General features: G+C 42.3%; 2 protein-coding genes across 4 annotated transcripts in view; one reads left to right on the top strand and one right to left on the bottom strand.

The window, feature by feature from the left end:
* Positions 1-5,023, top strand: part of adcy2b (adenylate cyclase 2b (brain)) — a 67,704-nt gene extending 62,681 nt beyond the window's left edge. For all 3 annotated transcript variants that reach the window (XM_020620153.1, XM_020620154.1, XM_020620152.1), the window contains 5 exons: positions 1,546-1,692; positions 1,886-1,993; positions 3,712-3,826; positions 3,945-4,069; positions 4,154-5,023. In XM_020620153.1, the coding sequence (XP_020475809.1) occupies positions 1,546-1,692; positions 1,886-1,993; positions 3,712-3,826; positions 3,945-4,069; positions 4,154-4,306 (648 nt within the window). In that variant the 3' untranslated portion in view covers positions 4,307-5,023. The remainder of the gene's footprint in view (positions 1-1,545; positions 1,693-1,885; positions 1,994-3,711; positions 3,827-3,944; positions 4,070-4,153) is intronic.
* Positions 5,024-6,734: 1,711 nt separating this feature from the next.
* Positions 6,735-10,877, bottom strand: cfap90 (cilia and flagella associated protein 90). The gene is made up of 3 exons (XM_020620145.1): positions 10,658-10,877; positions 9,816-9,932; positions 6,735-6,968 (listed from the first exon to the last, which is right to left on the bottom strand). Exons 1-3 carry the CDS (start codon positions 10,772-10,774, stop codon positions 6,789-6,791), a joined length of 414 nt encoding a protein of 137 aa, XP_020475801.1. The 5' UTR covers positions 10,775-10,877; the 3' UTR covers positions 6,735-6,788.
* Positions 10,878-16,201: the final 5,324 nt, after the last annotated feature.

Here is a 16,201-nt window from a genome sequence, read left to right as displayed (position 1 = left end):
ATAAAATCTGCCACCCACCTTTAACCCTCATAATTACCTCAGCCAAGAGTGGGGGTTGTGTTTTTGCTGGCATTTGTTGTTTGGTGTTTGCTTGTTAACAGCCTAATTCAAAAGGTAATGAACAGATTTTGATGACATTTTTGTAGGGGTAGGGTATGGCCCACAGAACAATTGACTAGATTTTGGTGCTGATCTGTATTGGAATTTGGATGCAGGACTGTTTAAAAGATTCTTGACCATTGCAAGTACTGAAAAGGCTGTTGACTGTATGTGAGCCCCAAAGTGATGTGGCTGCACTGCTAAGTGCTCCAAGCACATACATGTTGGGGGAAAGAGGTTATTCTATCCAGCGAGAGCCTGATGGTGGAGATTTTGAACCAGGATTAATGCTGTCAACATTTTCATCCATAAGACTGATATGCCATTTTATTATGTGTTGATATTTTTTCAGGTGACATAGTAACCAGATTGAGAATTAGATTAAGAATACACGGTCAGGCAATCCCAGTTTAAAAAATTTCTTTTGGAGATGTTTTTCTTGAACAACCTCCAAGCTAATAATGATATAAGTGCCATTCCAAATGCCAGCAGTAGGTTTTCATGGTCAAGCAATCATATTATGAGGGTCAAACTATCATGGGAATATTGCTGTTATGGCACTATGAGGAAACTGGGTTGCTCTTTGGTGGAGGTCTGCACTCTCTGAGTGCTGCTAGTTTACACTTTGTATCTCTTATGTGTCTAAGAATATGTGTTCCCATTTGACTACCAGAAGAAGAGAATGAGTTTGGACACATCTTTCTCTTTCACATCATGTGCTACAGTATCTTTGCCTCATGTCTTTTCACCATTTCCAGTCTTTTTCCTGAGCTATGCTAACTGGCTGCTGGTGGTATAGCTTCATATTTATGTTCACACCTGAGTGGTATTGACCCTCTCATGTAGCTCTATGTTAAGTAACAGAATGGTTACATTTTCCCAAATGTCATACTATACTTTTAAATATGAATAATTAAATCTAATGTATGTGCTGTTAATTCACATCTTTTGTCAGCATATTGTCGTATTTCCTGCACTGTTATACAGTGCATTCATCATTTTATTGTATAGTATAATTTAATAAATACATTTTCATTGACTCTTCTTGCTCTACTGTTGTTGCATGGTGTTCTTGCACACTGTATGTGCTGTGACTGATGCAGCCTAACATACTTTCCATACCTATATTTCTCCTGAATTCACTCCAGTGCTGTACATTCTTGAACAGACTCTGTGCCCTCATTTGCTCTATTCTTACTTCTGTCTGTCCTGTGATGAATGCTGTTACTATTTTACTGCAGCGCTGGTCCAGTGTCCCCACAGAGATGATAAATTTTATCTTATTTATTTTACGTGTCAGCGTCATTGTTCAGCGTGAAGTATTCAGTTCATAGATCTTCTTTCTGTCTTGGTGACTCACTGAAATCATTAGTCTTCAACTCTCCTTCACTGGCGATTGATCAATACAACACATCCAGCCGTTATCCTTTGCTTGCTTGTTTTCAGGATCTTTATCATCAGTCATACGACTCGGTGTGTGTGATGTTTGCCTCCATCCCAGACTTCAAAGAGTTTTACACCGAGTCTGATGTCAATAAGGAAGGACTGGAGTGCCTCCGTCTTCTCAATGAGATCATTGCAGACTTTGATGAGGTAAACCCCCCTCTCCTTTTGATAATTCTGGCTGACTGACAATGTGAAAAAACATTGCTTACTGCCTTTTTGAGAAGAAATCGCACTAACAGGAGAAGCACAAAATGTACCAGTATTTGGGCTGCCAGTGTTGGTGTTATTTTCTGCTCCTGTTCATGCTAAATTATGCACTGTACTCCTCATGTGTCTCCAGCTGCTGTCCAAACTTAAGTTCAGCGGAGTGGAGAAGATAAAGACCATTGGTAGCACCTACATGGCTGCAACTGGGCTAAATGTGACACCGGGACCAGAGTCTGCACAGGCAAGCACATGCACTCATTTTCTCTTTCTTATACACGCAGACAGTGTTTAATGTTTCCTCCACATCAGATCCACAGTGGCATAGTTGAGGTTAAAGCCCAAAATGTAGAAGACAAAGGGCAAGAGAATTATTTGCACATGGTGAACTTATTTCAGAGTGCCGCCTGGACTCTCATTCACTAAACATTTTTCATTTGTAGTCACAAAACAGAATACTTAAGTATCAACATATTTGTTGCTGTCCAGATACATGTAGAAGCTTTGTTTGGGTTGCTCCTTAAAATGTGCTACGCATAGTGCAACATTCAAGCATCAGTGACTCATTACTACACTCACTTGAATGCATCAGTGTAGTCACTAGAAGCAAATGAGATCACCACGCACAAATGTGGAAGCACATTGTTTTGTAAAGGAAATCTGTTTAATTAAGCATTCACTAAGCCCCACACCCCACCCCACCCCACCTCCTTGTTGTTGTGCCTTTCATGCAGCACACATCACTGTTTACAATGGCAGACAGAATTATCATTTGGAAATTTATAGTAATGTTTGAGACAGAGGGTTGTTGATTTTAGACAGATGCGTCTGGCTTCTCATTCTAGCTGCTGATTTTGCTGAATGAAATCACAGACAGATTAATTAGCTATACAAGCTAGTTAATTGTTGATAACTGCTTTTGTTATGGTTTAGTCCCCCTCACCAGGAGGGTGAGGGAGAACTGAGGTAGGACACAAGAGTGCTGACCTAGGTGCTAGTAAAAAAGGAGGTTTAATGGTGCGCATCACAAAAAGGAACAGAGTTGAGGAACACATACAACCAGGGCTGAGCAAATATGGCTAAGGACAACAGGACGACCAGGGGAGAAGACAGGCTAACGGCAAAAAACAGGAGAGTGAGGATGAAGATGGACAGGTGAAAAAACAAATGAACCAGAGGACTGGTGAACGAAAAAGAAATCCACAGCACAGGAACTGTCAGTGTGGACGTCTAAAGACGTGCCACATACCACGCCTATAGGTCAGTTACGGGGTATGCAAATTATGTATGTTAACTTAATGCTCCGGCGACAACGGAGCGTCTGCCAGAGGTATAAGTAAGGAGGACAGGTAATCATCAGGATGCACCCCAACTGTGTGCACCGACAAACGAGTCGCTAATTACGAGTGCAACACAGCTGAGGTGCAGAGCCCGCAGGTCGAGAGAACAGAGGAGAGAAAGGCGGAAGAGAGGCAGGTCTCGCCAAGCGGACCTGACAACTCTTTTGGCTTGAAGGTACTACATACTATAGTGTATCCAGGCATGCTAACACTAGCTTGCGCTAGAGCAAGTAAAAATACTGTTTAATCCATTTCTTATCAATTTTTTTTCTTTGATTTTGGAAAGGCAATAAAAAAATACACCACCCTTCAAACTATGTAAATGCTGAGTGGTGCTCTTTTCAGTCCTGCTCACTCATCACTTCATCATGTCCAGAAACCCAAAGTTTGACAGGCCTGCCATGCCTACCAGGGTTGCTGAATTATGATTAGAAAATGTCTGATCCAGGTAGGGGCTTAGCATATTTGCACTGTGCAGCTACATCTCAAAATGGGGAAAAAGGGATGTTCTTTTCATTGCATGCATAGCTGCAAATCTGTTTACACCATTTACATTGCAAATGATTATAATAATTTGAGGATGACATTTTGATGTTATTAGCATCTTTTTTAATCTCCCCAGGAACATGACAGACAATACATGCATATAGGCACAATGGTGGAGTTTGCTTTTGCTCTTGTTGGAAAGCTGGATGTCATAAACAAACACTCCTTCAATGACTTCAAACTCAGAATTGGTAAGAACATTTTTTTCATTTTCACTTTTTCTTTACATTTATGAACAGAATTGATCTTTTGTAGAGTTTATTTTAGGAGAATTAGTCAAGTAATTTGTGATTTGGTATTTCATGCTAGGGATAAATCATGGGCCAGTGATTGCAGGGGTTATTGGCGCCCACAAACCTCAGTATGACATCTGGGGAAACAGTGTGAATGTGGCCAGTAGGATGGAGACCACTGGGGTGCTGGGCAAAATACAGGTGAGATGTCTTACAAAGTACAGGTGCATGCCTTCCATTGTGGGAGTAAACCTCTTCTAGTCACATGTCTTTCTGCCCATACAGGTAACAGAGGAGACGAGTCATATCTTATCAACACTAGGGTACATGTGTTCATGTCGTGGAATTATCAATGTGAAGGGAAAAGGAGAGCTGAAGACCTACTTTGTTCACACAGAGATGTCCCGATCTCTGTCACAAGGGACTGTGATGCCTTGAGTACCACACACTAACTTAACAAGTAGACTTGAGAAAACAAAAACACATAAGTGGCCATAGAAGTGATTTGTTATGCTCCATAACTAAAACCCATTACTAGCAGCCAGCAGTTCAATGCATAGACAAATGTCGAGAAACACTTCTGTCCTTAGCAACACAATGTAGAGCAGGAAGGAGCTGCATTGCCACAGTCCTTTAATGCTGCACTTCTGATGTTTTCACATCTCAAGTGTAACATGGTCTTCGCTCCGAGGAGCCTCCTCACTGTCTAAAGCAATGCCTGACTAAAGAGAGGTACTAAATTAGTGCAGCTCTCAAGGAACACATTCACCGTCTGTATAATAGTAGTGGTGTGGAGCTAATTACCCATGCCAGCATTGCAGTGCTTAGAGCCTTCTACATGAGCAAACTGAGCTGTCTGCTGTGTGTGTGTTTTTTTTATCTGCCTGGTTGGCAGTGTGAGCCAGTTTGTTCCACTTTATTCCAAATGGATGCTCAGTAGTTTATTGTCATATAGAGCAGCTGATGCCAACAAATTGCCATTGTGATGGGGTAGTTTGCCAAAACCTGTTACTTGTATTTATAGCTTTATATCTGCAGTTGTATCTCACTGAAGAGTACACAGAATTCCAGAGGACAGCAGAGGTTTCTTTTTTTTTATAGTCCACGGAAACCACACTAACAGCAACATGTGTAAATGTTCACTGCCATCCTTTTGTTATTCATTAAACATTTGTATATTAACTCCTCTGCCTTTGTGTCTTTGCTTTAGTGCTTAAACACAAGTGCACCATGAAAGATGTACTGTATAACAGTCACATGATGTGCTCAAACAAGAGTCAAAAGCTTGGAAAATCATAAGTTTGAATGATCACAGACAATAATGGCACTCTTTTGTTTTGTTTTTTAATTGTAGTTATCTAAAAGGCCAGAATGCAGTACATGTCTCCATTTTATAGTAGGTTTAGTACCAGTGTAGACAGTGTATTTTTTATAGCAGTATTCCGAAAATACCTTAGAAAAAATCAACTGGACTTAGATTTCTAGATCGAAGACGTTTCACCTCTCATCCAAGAGGCTTCATTAGTTCCATCTAAGTCCAGTTGATTTTTCGGTTTACAATGACCTGTATGACTGAGAATTTGCACAGACTTAAAGCAGTATTTCACCAATTTGTGAAATACACATTCTGGTGGTGAGTTTGATGAGAATACTGATTGCACTCTTGAACTTTCCTGTTAAACATAAAAGCTGCAGGCATTTGGTGTAGCTGAGCACAAAGACTGGAAACTGGGAAACAGCCAACTTAAAACTGCAAATTACAGATAAAACAAGATATAGCATGTTAATTAGTGTGCTTCAGAGGCGCTGGTAGGCGGTTACTTGTTACTGTGCTGAGACAGGTTAGCTGTTTCCCCATATCTCCAGCCTTTGTGCTGAGCCAAGTGGCTGCTGTAGCTTCATCTCTGTTGTATCCATCTTCTTACCTCACTCTGTGCAGTGAGTGAATAATAGATGTTTCCCAAAATATCTATTCTTTTAAATATAAAGTAATGGCTTACAAATACCAATTCTTAGTGTTAATACTTTGCACAAATACTTAAAACTTGATCAGTTTTTGCAGTGATCTGAAGAAAAGAATGTGCACAATGTTTCATGAAGAATAGACATAATTCTTTTGTCAATATACATATGATGTCATAAAGACTGTGCAGTTGATGTAAGAATTTTCTGGAGGACTTTGCAGGAATCTGTAAGGATGAATCTCCTGATTTGGGTGTGAAACCATTGCTTTGCAAAGGTGTTATTTACCCAGTACTAATCTGTATTACAACACCTTTACTTCACTCTATTTTTCTCTTCATACTTCTAAATCACCACATTGTGTATTAGCTCCTAATCCTCTTAAATAAACACCACAGTTCTAACACCAAGCAGAGCATTCCTACAGTACTTGAGGCAGGTTTACTCAGTAAGAAATCATTTGAAGAATTGATATTATTCCTGTCACCCAGGACATTCAGTTTCTTAATGAAAACAACTGATACACCGAGGACAAAAACCTGAACACTAACACTCTGAGATTTGATATCATGTGCAATATTCAGCTGCAATACTTGGAAGATCTCTTTTGATTCATAGACTGTCTGTACCAACTGAATCTTTAAATGGCATTTATACTGATGGAGTGACTTCAGCTTAGAAAATGTAGTTTAAGTGTCCTACAAAATGCCACTGTCTCCATATAATCCAGTTTGGTCTTTAAGCATTTAGACACACACTGTTCCACTAAAGACACCTATTAGTCTTGATAATTACCTGTTCATATTACAGAAACATATAAATGTCATCTGATTATATTATGGTTTAAATGTTACTGTGGATCCATTAAGTGAAGTACACTGAAATGTACACTCTACAACACTGGTTTATCATTCAAAGCTTCATTTATCATTCAAACCAACACTTTGATCGCATACTTTTAAATAGGAGCCACTGATCCGTAGCCTTCAGCCACATTCCAGATGATCCCATTTTTCATGAAAAATTCCGCTTTTATGCAAGCCACACGTGCATACTGTCGGTTTGTCTGATAGAGAACAGGAACAGGTCGGCGCCCGTATTCTGAAGAGGACAGCACTGGCACAGGTCTGGACTTCTCCTGGGAATGAACAGTACAACAAGGAGTAACAAGGACCAACCACCAACACTGATAAAATGTTTAATTTAACGTATAGCAATGTATACATTAAACAACTCAAAATTCAGTATTATAAGCACAAAATGACTTTTGAGTCATTTTCAGTTTGTTTTGGATATCATTTGATATGGCCATGCCACACGGCATGTATCAGGTAGTTTTGTTGTCTGTACTAAGAAGTAGCTGTTTACTAGTGCCATTCTGATTCACTGAGCCACCTTTAGCCCCAAAATCCGCCCTGTGAATGTTTTCAGGTGTTATATTCTATTACTGCACTGAACCTACTACTGTTCCAGTGCACTGCTATGGGTATAATGTTTGATACCTTACCAAAAATAAGAAGATACAATCACTGCAGTTGAAGCAAAGGTACTTGTACTTTGCTAGAGCTGAGATGAAAAGATGATTGTTGGTCTCCCCTCTGTGCCTTAAGTTTTTTAGAGCACACAGTACTGCCAGAAATCAGTCCTAATGAATGGAACTATTAGCTACACTCTAATGTTATATTTAGAAAAACCGAAGAACATATGTTGCTCCATTTTATTTAGGGCAGCAGTGTGTCTAACTGTGTCCCTGTTTCCGGCTGTGACAGAGTTACCGGAGGGTTTATATTTTCATCAGCTTTCATCATCAGGAACAGTAACAAAAACAACACACCTGCATTATTCTCTTAATATTTTATATAAGCTGTCACCAGCACTGACAACCAACCACTCAACTCACTGTAATTACAAACCCAGCAGTGTGTGTGTGTGTGTGTGTGTATGTCTGCTTTGTTCCCCACACACTCTGCTCTCAGTGACCCAGAAACTCACTGCGAGCTAGTTTTCTTGACATGAATAATTACTCTGTGGAGATAAAATGGCTTCAAAAGGACCTATAAAACTGACATGATAAAAGTGTTAACAATAATAAATATGGAGCGTTTATAAATGTAAGCTTTTATGGAATATCCTGTCACTTCCTTCTATGAAGCGCTCCAAAATCATTACTGCAAATATCATCTGAAGCTTGAAAAGTCTGAAAGAATAAGCAGGACCTTCTTCTGGTGACTATATGATTATAATGTCCAGGTTTGTGTGCCAAGTGTGGAGGTGGTTAGTGCTGAGGTGATGTCCACTGACATCATTACTGGAAAAATTAAGTGTAATGCATTAGTTTAACTACTCATTATGTTAATTTTGCTTTACACCGTACCATAAAACAACTATGCAAGGTTCTTTGTGTCACTTGTGTTACTCATGTGTGCTATACATTTTAATGTAGAATGTAAAAGCATAATATAATCACCTTTCTGAGTCTGGAACATTGTTTCTAACTCCATTAAAAGAAAAACTATGATAAAAGTAATGTAGTCATTTTCACCTTGTTAGTAGTACAGTTAGTAGTACAGCTGATTCAATGGTGTGTAATAAATAAATATTTGTCATTTTTTCTGGTTCCAGCTTCTCAAATGAGAGAATTTGATGTTTATGTTTGTTGTGTTTATTATATCTTTGGGTTTTGGACAAGACATTTGAATGAATCATTTTGGGCTGTAGGATATTATAGCAAGCATTATTATTTATTTATTTAGACAATTTTCTGTCATTTTACAGACAAAAAGATTCATTCAATAATCAAGAAAATAATCAGTAGATTCATCAACAATGGAAACTGTCATGGTTTTGGTTTAACTTCCTGTTGTTGTTTGTTTTGTTTTTTTTTGCTTTTATTTTGAAGTTATTTCCTGTCTCTTGCTTCCTCACCAGCCACATTTTACACTGCCACTGATTCTTCACAGTCGCTTTCACCTGTTCACCTCACTTCCCTCACTCTGTTACTGGTTCGTCCTGTACTGTCCTCTGTGCTGTTCTTGCCTGTGTTTTCCTTTCGGTATCTCACCCCTTGTGTTTTATTTCTGGTTTATGGACTTTGGCTTCCCCTCGCACCTGGTTAAGTTTCTTTTCTTTGTTTTTCTTTTCTTCTATATTTTCCTCTTGTGTTTTCCCTTAGCTGTAATTTGGTCAGCTCACTGACTGATTTAGTTGTATCTTATCTTCTAGTTTGTCATGTACTTTCATGTCACAGCTTCTTTGTTTTTTTGCTTTTTTTTGCTTGTTTGTTTATTGCTCTCATCTAGTATTCATTATGTGAGTTTTAATGTTAGTTATCCTTCCTTTGTTATCATAATATGGTTTTTGTTGCCTGCTTACTTAATTTGTTGCTCATTAAAGCCTTGTCTGCTGTTCTAGTCTCTGAGCTTCATCTACATTTGGGTCCTCATTTGAGAAACTGTAACATGAAAAAGGTTGTTAGAGGTCTCCCTCAAAAAAAGATCTTGAACCAGAGATGCTGCAGTTGGACCTACAAGTAATGAAAAGTACTAGCTGCATGGCTAGTCATTTAATTTATTTTTCTAGTCTAGTTCACTGACATATTGTATCTTTTAACCTGTGAGGTTTGTATAACCTGCTAAAGTATACATAAAATTCAACAAATAACATTACATTTGTTGATTTATAATAGACCTAAGCAATGACTGAAATCCAGATTTTGTTTTTAGAAATTACAATACAGCCCTGGAACAAAATAAAGTCCAAGGCAAACTTTGGTTCACTAAAGGATTTTGAAAAGTGGCTCATAAATACTTAACAGACAAAATAACAAATTCCTGATTAAGTCAGCTCAGTCCTTTAGTTCCACTCTAGTGTTTCGGTCACTGGCCTTACTGAGGCCAGGTTAAATACACTTATCTTTGGTCATCAGCTATAGCTAAAACAGTTAAATGTTAGTTAGATGCTTAAGAATGAACATGGTGGTCACTACCTCCTCGTTTATGTTTAGTCCTCTTCCTTTATCGTGTTTTCTGTCTTCCCTGTGCAGTCTCATGTCATAACCCTCAGCCTGGTGGTGTACCTGGTCATACATGGACATTTCTGGGACCTACCAATAGTGACAAAGTAAACAAGTGTTTAACATTGTATGACTGTCCTCTATCTCCAGTGACAATACAACAAATAGCATGCTGGTGCATCAGTCACCAGTAGTATTTTATTAATCATTTCAAAATAATGTACAAGTGATGCTCATGTTAGTTAATATCTTTATGGGACAATAGCTCCTTTTATGGCTTCAGGATTTTATTTTCTATATTTAAAAGATATTCATTTTATGAATTAGATGTTAATCCTTTTGTTCCTTCATTCAGAAATGTTCATTTTCAAATCATTTGGCTAACAATTTAGTTTGCTGTGAGGGAAAACATCAGAAAACCCCTAAGGGAAGTGAAAAATGTGTTAATGAGTTAAAATATCCTCTAGCTACTGTATATTCTGGGGTCGTAATTGTATCTAAAATGTTACAACAATATTTCCTGATTTGCTAGTTAACAGGTTAACAGCTAGGGTGGCTAACTGTTTAGCATGATCAAATTAGCCTTGACTTCTGTTGCCTAGACCGCAGTCAACGCACTCTTCAAATATCTAGCCTACTAACGCTATTTGGAGACTCTGTGACCAGCGGGAATGCCACTTTAATATGTTTTCTATTGTCATATTGCCACAAGATCAAAATCAATTCTTTTCAGGTTGCTTAACTTTCTAAGTAGCTACATTAGCAGTACGATTAGCTTTGCACGGGTGACAAAGTTGCAGTTTCCAACTTCTTACCTTTGATTCTGTGTTAAAGTAAGAACTTTCTTTAGATTCATTTCTTCGGGTTGGGATGTAACTGAAAGCCGATAGGGTAGATAGCGGTTTGGTTTGTGCCTCGAGTGATACGTCCATCTCCTTGGCTAAAATCGCTCAGCAGAAGTTATAAAACGTCAGAAAACTATGTTACGTTCCCCGCTAGATGAGGCTGGCCGCTAGCGTCTATTGTTGCTAGGATACCGAAATCTGCTATGCTGCCTTCAAGAGCTCTTTGCTCACCTGTACTTCCGAGACTCAAAGTGCTAAACATAGCAAATGCGTTTTTTCGGGGACTGTGAGGTCTTTCCAACAAAGTTCATGTATGAATTAGTGGATGTAAAGAACAAGACTAGTGGGTGGCTGGTACAAGACATTTATCAGTGTGACACATTCAGTTAAATGTTTTTACCAAACTGCTATCAACTGCTTTTCCTGGGGCCAGAGCGGGCGACATTGAATCCTATTTGAAGCTGCTGACTAAGGATAAGCGTAAATACAGTAAGGTTGTTATTCACGTCGGCGCTAATGACTCCCGACTTCGCCAGTCGGAGGTCACTAAAATTAATGTTGAGTCGGTGTGTAACTTCGCTAAAACAATGTCGGACTCCGTAGTTTTCTCTGGACCCCTACCCAATGTGACCAGTGATGACATGTTTAGCCGCATGTCGTCATTCAACCGCTGGCTGTCTAGGTGGTGCCCAGAAAATAACGTGGGCTTCATAGACAACTGGAAAACATTTTGGGGAAAACCTGGTCTGATTAGTAGAGATGGCATCCATCCCACTTTGGGTGGTGCGGTTCTCTTATCTAGAAATCTGGACGAGTTTGTTTTACAACCTAAATTATGACAACCCAGAGTTGAGTCCAGGACACAGAGTCTTTGCAGCTGCTACCCACCCAAAACTGACAGTACCCCATAGAGACTGTGTCTACCCCCGACCACCTAAATTACTGTATATAAATCAAAAATATCCAGAGGAGTTATTCATAAGAACCTAATTAAAATTAAGACTACTCCTCTTATAGTGGAGAGTAATAGAACAATAAAATGTGGACTATTAAATATCAGATCTCTCTCATCTAAATCTCTGTTAGTGAATGATTTGATAAGTGAACATCACACTGATTTATTGTGTCGCACTGAAACCTGATTACAGCAGGAAGAATATGTCAATCTAAATGAATCCACCCCACCTGGTCACAGTAACTGTCACATCCCTTGAAGCACAGGCCGAGGTGGAGGCGTGGCAGTGATTTTCGACTCAAGCCTATTAATCAACCCTAGACCTAAACATAGTTATAACTTATTTGAAAGCCTCACCCTGAGTCTCTCACACCCAAGCTGGAAAAATTAAAAGCCAGTTCTATTTAGTATAGGCTTTGCCCTCTAAGAGTTGTCGCTATTGGGTTCATCCCTCCCGCATGCACAGTCCTGTAGAGATTCTTTCGCGCCCTGTGCCCTGTAATGGGCTGTCCTCAAACAGGTCCGCTGTGGTGGCATAAATGCTGGTGTGACCTGTGATTGGCTCCCTTTTATTTCAGCAGTCTAAAGAGCAAATCCTTCATAATGGCTAAAGAGCAAAGATACTTAAACGCACACGTCGTGGGGATGGCAGCACCCCCAACCTTCCCTGTTGGACTGGCGCAATCATGGTGGTCACCAACACCAAGCTAGGTGCCCAGCAGCCGCTGCTGCGCCACAGTATGCTTTACCGCCAGGCACCCCCCTGCATTCAGTGAAGTGCTAGAGACAGTTATGACATCACCAGCAGACTCCGCTGCATTGACAGTGGCTGGTGGAGATGAACAATGGCTGAGAAGACAGAGAAGACAATGGTGAGATGAGCAGTTTGTAGGACATGACTGTGCATCAACCTGACTAGTGGGACTGGCAGAGTAATGAGGCGTATGGTCCGGAGACGGTAATCCATAGGAGAGGTGGTCAGGAGGGACTGGAAAAGTGTGGTGTGGATGCTGAGAAAGACAAGACAATAATCCAGAAAAACGGCTAAGACTAGAAACAACTCAAAACAGAAAACACTATAGAAAATAACACGTATTGTGGGTTGTCGGCCTGGAAACAAGCAAACGAACTGGCAAGGGAGTGTGAAATGTTACAGCTGGTGTAATCAAGGAAACAAGTGGCAGGTGTGCAAGGTGACGTGATCAGGGACAGAAGAACACAGAGAGGGAGGTGAGAGGCAGGTGCAGCCGAGCAAACCTGACAGGACCCCCCCAAGGATGGATACCAAACAGACAGAACACCATCCCAGGGAGGGAGGCAGGGGCCAATGGAAGGAGGGCATCACCAGGGACCCCCAGGTTTGTCTGGATGGGCCCTGTAAAAAGCAGTTAAGAGGTCAGGGTCAAGAATAAAGGAGTGGGGAATCCAGAAACTCTCCTCCGGACCATAGCTTTCCCAGTCCACCCGGTATTGGAACCCCCAGCCCCTAAGGCGGACATCCAGAATTTGACGGACAGTGTAGGCAGGACCGCCGTCCACCTCCAGGGCAGGTGGAGGTGGAGCCGGCAGAGGACAGAGGGGACTTGAATAGATGGGCTTTATCTATGAAACATGGAAAATAGGGTCAACATGAAGGGAGTCAGGTAGGGCAACTTTAACAGCAGTAGGGTGTATAACTTCTTGGCTGGTGAAAGGCCCCGGGAATTGGGGAGACAGTTTGGGACATGCTCCCTTGATGGATATATGAGTAGCCGAGAGCCATACCTGTTGCCCAACCTGGTAAGTAGGAGTGGCCCGACGGCGGCAATCAGCAAAGCATTTATTTTGTTCAGCTGTACATACTAGGGTGGCCCTGGTCTTGTCCCAGACCTCCTGACAGCCACCCAAGGTAACAACAGACTCCAGTCTACAGGTAAGAACTGGTAACGTAGCGGAGTGCATTTTCCAGCTCCTGGTTCAACCGTTCAGCTTGTCCATTGGTTTGTGGGTCATAACCAGAAGAAAGACGAGGGCGAGGCCCAGTGGCTGTACAGAAGGTAGACCAGACGTGTGATGTGAACTGAGGACCGAGACAATGTTTATGGGGGTGCCGTGGATGCGAAAAACATGTTGAACCAGAAGCTGGGCTGTTTCAAGTGCTGTGGGGAGTTGTGGAAGTGCGAGAAAATGAGCGGCTTTAGAAAAACGGTCGACTATTGTGAGAATGACTGTGTTGCCTTGGGAGGGAGGCAGCCCGGTGACAAAATAGAGGTAGGCCAAGTTCTTGTGATTGGTCCAGACTAAAAAACGTTGGTCGGCACCCACGAGGAGGTGCCGCCATTTCTCTAATGCCAACTTAATGGCCAGCAGTTCCCAGTTACCTACATCATAAATGCTTTCGGCCAGGGTCAACCGTCGAGAGAAGAAGGCACAGGGATGCAGGGCATGGTCTCCCTCCAACAGTTGAGTGAGGACCGCTCCCACCCCTGTGTCAGATGTGTCCACCTCGACCCCACTCTGCCTCGAGGGATCGGGTTGGAGAGGTATGGGGGCTGTGGTGAACTGGTGTTTGAGTTCTTGGAAGGCCTGCTCCGCTGGCCTGGACCATGCAAACTTCACCTTGGTGGAAGTGAGCTGTGTAAGGGGAGCAGCCACCATGCTGTAGTTTTTAATAAAGTGGTGGTAGAAGTTTGCAAAGCCCAGGAAGTGTTGCAGGTCCTTCAGACAGGTGGGAGTGGGCCAGTTGGTGACAGCTGAGATCTTGGATGGATCAGGATAGAGCCTTCCCTGTTATGCCACGGAGGTGGAGTGGAAGATGCACTTCTCCGCTTTGACATACAGGTGGTTTTCCAGGAGTCGAAGGAGAACCAAACGTACGTGCTGGATGTGCTCTGTGAGCGAGCAAGAGTAAATGAGTATGTCATCTAAATAAATGAACAAATAATGGCCAAGAAAGTCACCGAGGATGTCATTGATCAACCCCTGGAAAACCCCCAGGGCATTGGTGAGGCCAAAAGTCATCACCAGATATTCAAAATGCCCTAGCAGGGTCTTGAAGGCAGTCTTCCAATCATTGCCTTCTCATATCCGCACCAGGTGGTAGGCGTTCCAATTTGGTGAAGACTGCTGTGCCTGGAGAGACTCAAAAGCAAAGGAGAGGAGTGGTAATGGATAATTGTTTTTAACAGTGATAGCATTTAAACCACAGTAATCAATGCATGGACGGAGGCCACAGTCCTTCTTCCCCACGATAAAGAATCCTGCACCCAGGGGTGAGGAAGAAGGACGGATCATACCTGCATGTCGGGCGGTGTCATTGTACTCCTCCAGAGCCCAACGTTTGGGTTTGGAGATGTGGAAGAGCCGGCTTTTGGGCAAGGTGCCTCCCAGATACAGGTTGAAAGCACAGTCATAAGGTCTATGAGGTGAAGTTGCTTGCTAAACATCTGTTGTAAATTATGATATTCCTGGGGAACGGAGGATAAGTCAGGCAGTTCAGGTGACGGGGACTCAGAGGGAGTGATGGAATGTCCCGCCAGGAGATAGGTGGATGCACAGTTGGGACTCCACTGAGTGATGGTGCTGGTGGTCCAGTCCAGTGAGGGGTTGTGTTGGACCAGCCAGGAGTGACCCAAAACTAGAGGTGTATCCAGGCTGGAGATGATGTTGAATTGGATGTCCTCCTGGTGGTTGCTGGCGACGGTAAGATGGAGAGGCGGGGTCTGGTGTGTGATGTGGTCAACCAGTTGGCCGTCGATGGCCCGGGTCTCTATGGCACAGGGTAGTGGCTCTGGTGAAAGACCCAGTTGCTCCACCAACACCGGATCCATCAGGTTCCCTCCGGCTCCAGAGCCAATGAGCGCTTGGTGGGACATAGACCAGGAGGACGTCTCTAGGAGCACGGGGATGCAGCTATTACCTGGTGTGGTGGTACTGGAGGGATGGCCCGTCAGTGTTCCCACTCTCACTGGCAGGCCCGCACCTGTTATGGTCGCACACCACGCAAGGTGGTGTGACAGAAAAAAACGAACTCAGAGGGCTGACTTCACCATAAGCAGTATTTATTTAGTGCTGTACAAGGCAAGGAGTGCTATAACGTGACATAACTATAGAGACCAGAATGGATGGAATGGATGTTGACCACAAGAAGGCAGGAAGAAGGTAGTTGCTGGGCCAAGCTGGGGAGCGTGAAGGTCACTCACTGGCTGGTTGAGTGGAGGTGGATGAGGCTGAAGAGAAGGGGAGAAGGGGAGAAGGCAAAAGGCGACGATGAGCAGAGAAGATCAGGGGAGAGAGAACACTGACCTGGCTGGTTAATGATAGTCCGATTGCAGAATGGAGTAGGTCCGGAGGTAAACAGTTCCGTGTGGGAGTATGTGTTCAAACAGGAGGGCTGAAGGCAGGAATGAGTGAGGAGAAGGCTAGTTGGCAACAGAGGCAAACTGAAAACAGTCTCAGACAGAAAAAACAAAAGAACAAGGCAAAATAGAAACAGTCTCTCTATTAAAGTGAGGTGGCTCTAGTTGTCTGTGTGGGCACGAGAACGAACTGGCAGTGGGCAGGTAGGAAGGCGAGGTAAA

The sequence above is a fragment of the Monopterus albus genome, unplaced genomic scaffold (genome assembly GCF_001952655.1).
Source record: "Monopterus albus unplaced genomic scaffold, M_albus_1.0 scaffold233.1, whole genome shotgun sequence".
Classification (NCBI taxonomy): domain Eukaryota; kingdom Metazoa; phylum Chordata; class Actinopteri; order Synbranchiformes; family Synbranchidae; genus Monopterus; species Monopterus albus.
This window is presented reverse-complemented; position numbering and strand designations above follow the sequence as displayed.

Excerpts from the sequence above, each read along its gene's own strand:
- cfap90 (XM_020620145.1), bottom strand. The coding sequence starts at position 10,774 with ATGGACGTATCACTCGAGGCACAAACCAAACCGCTATCTACCCTATCG. Across the intron at positions 9,933-10,657 it reads ACTTTAACACAGAATCAAAG|GTCCCAGAAATGTCCATGTA; the intron begins GTAAGAAGTTGG and ends CACTATTGGTAG. Across the intron at positions 6,969-9,815 it reads GACTAAACATAAACGAGGAG|GAGAAGTCCAGACCTGTGCC; the intron begins GTAGTGACCACC and ends GTTCATTCCCAG.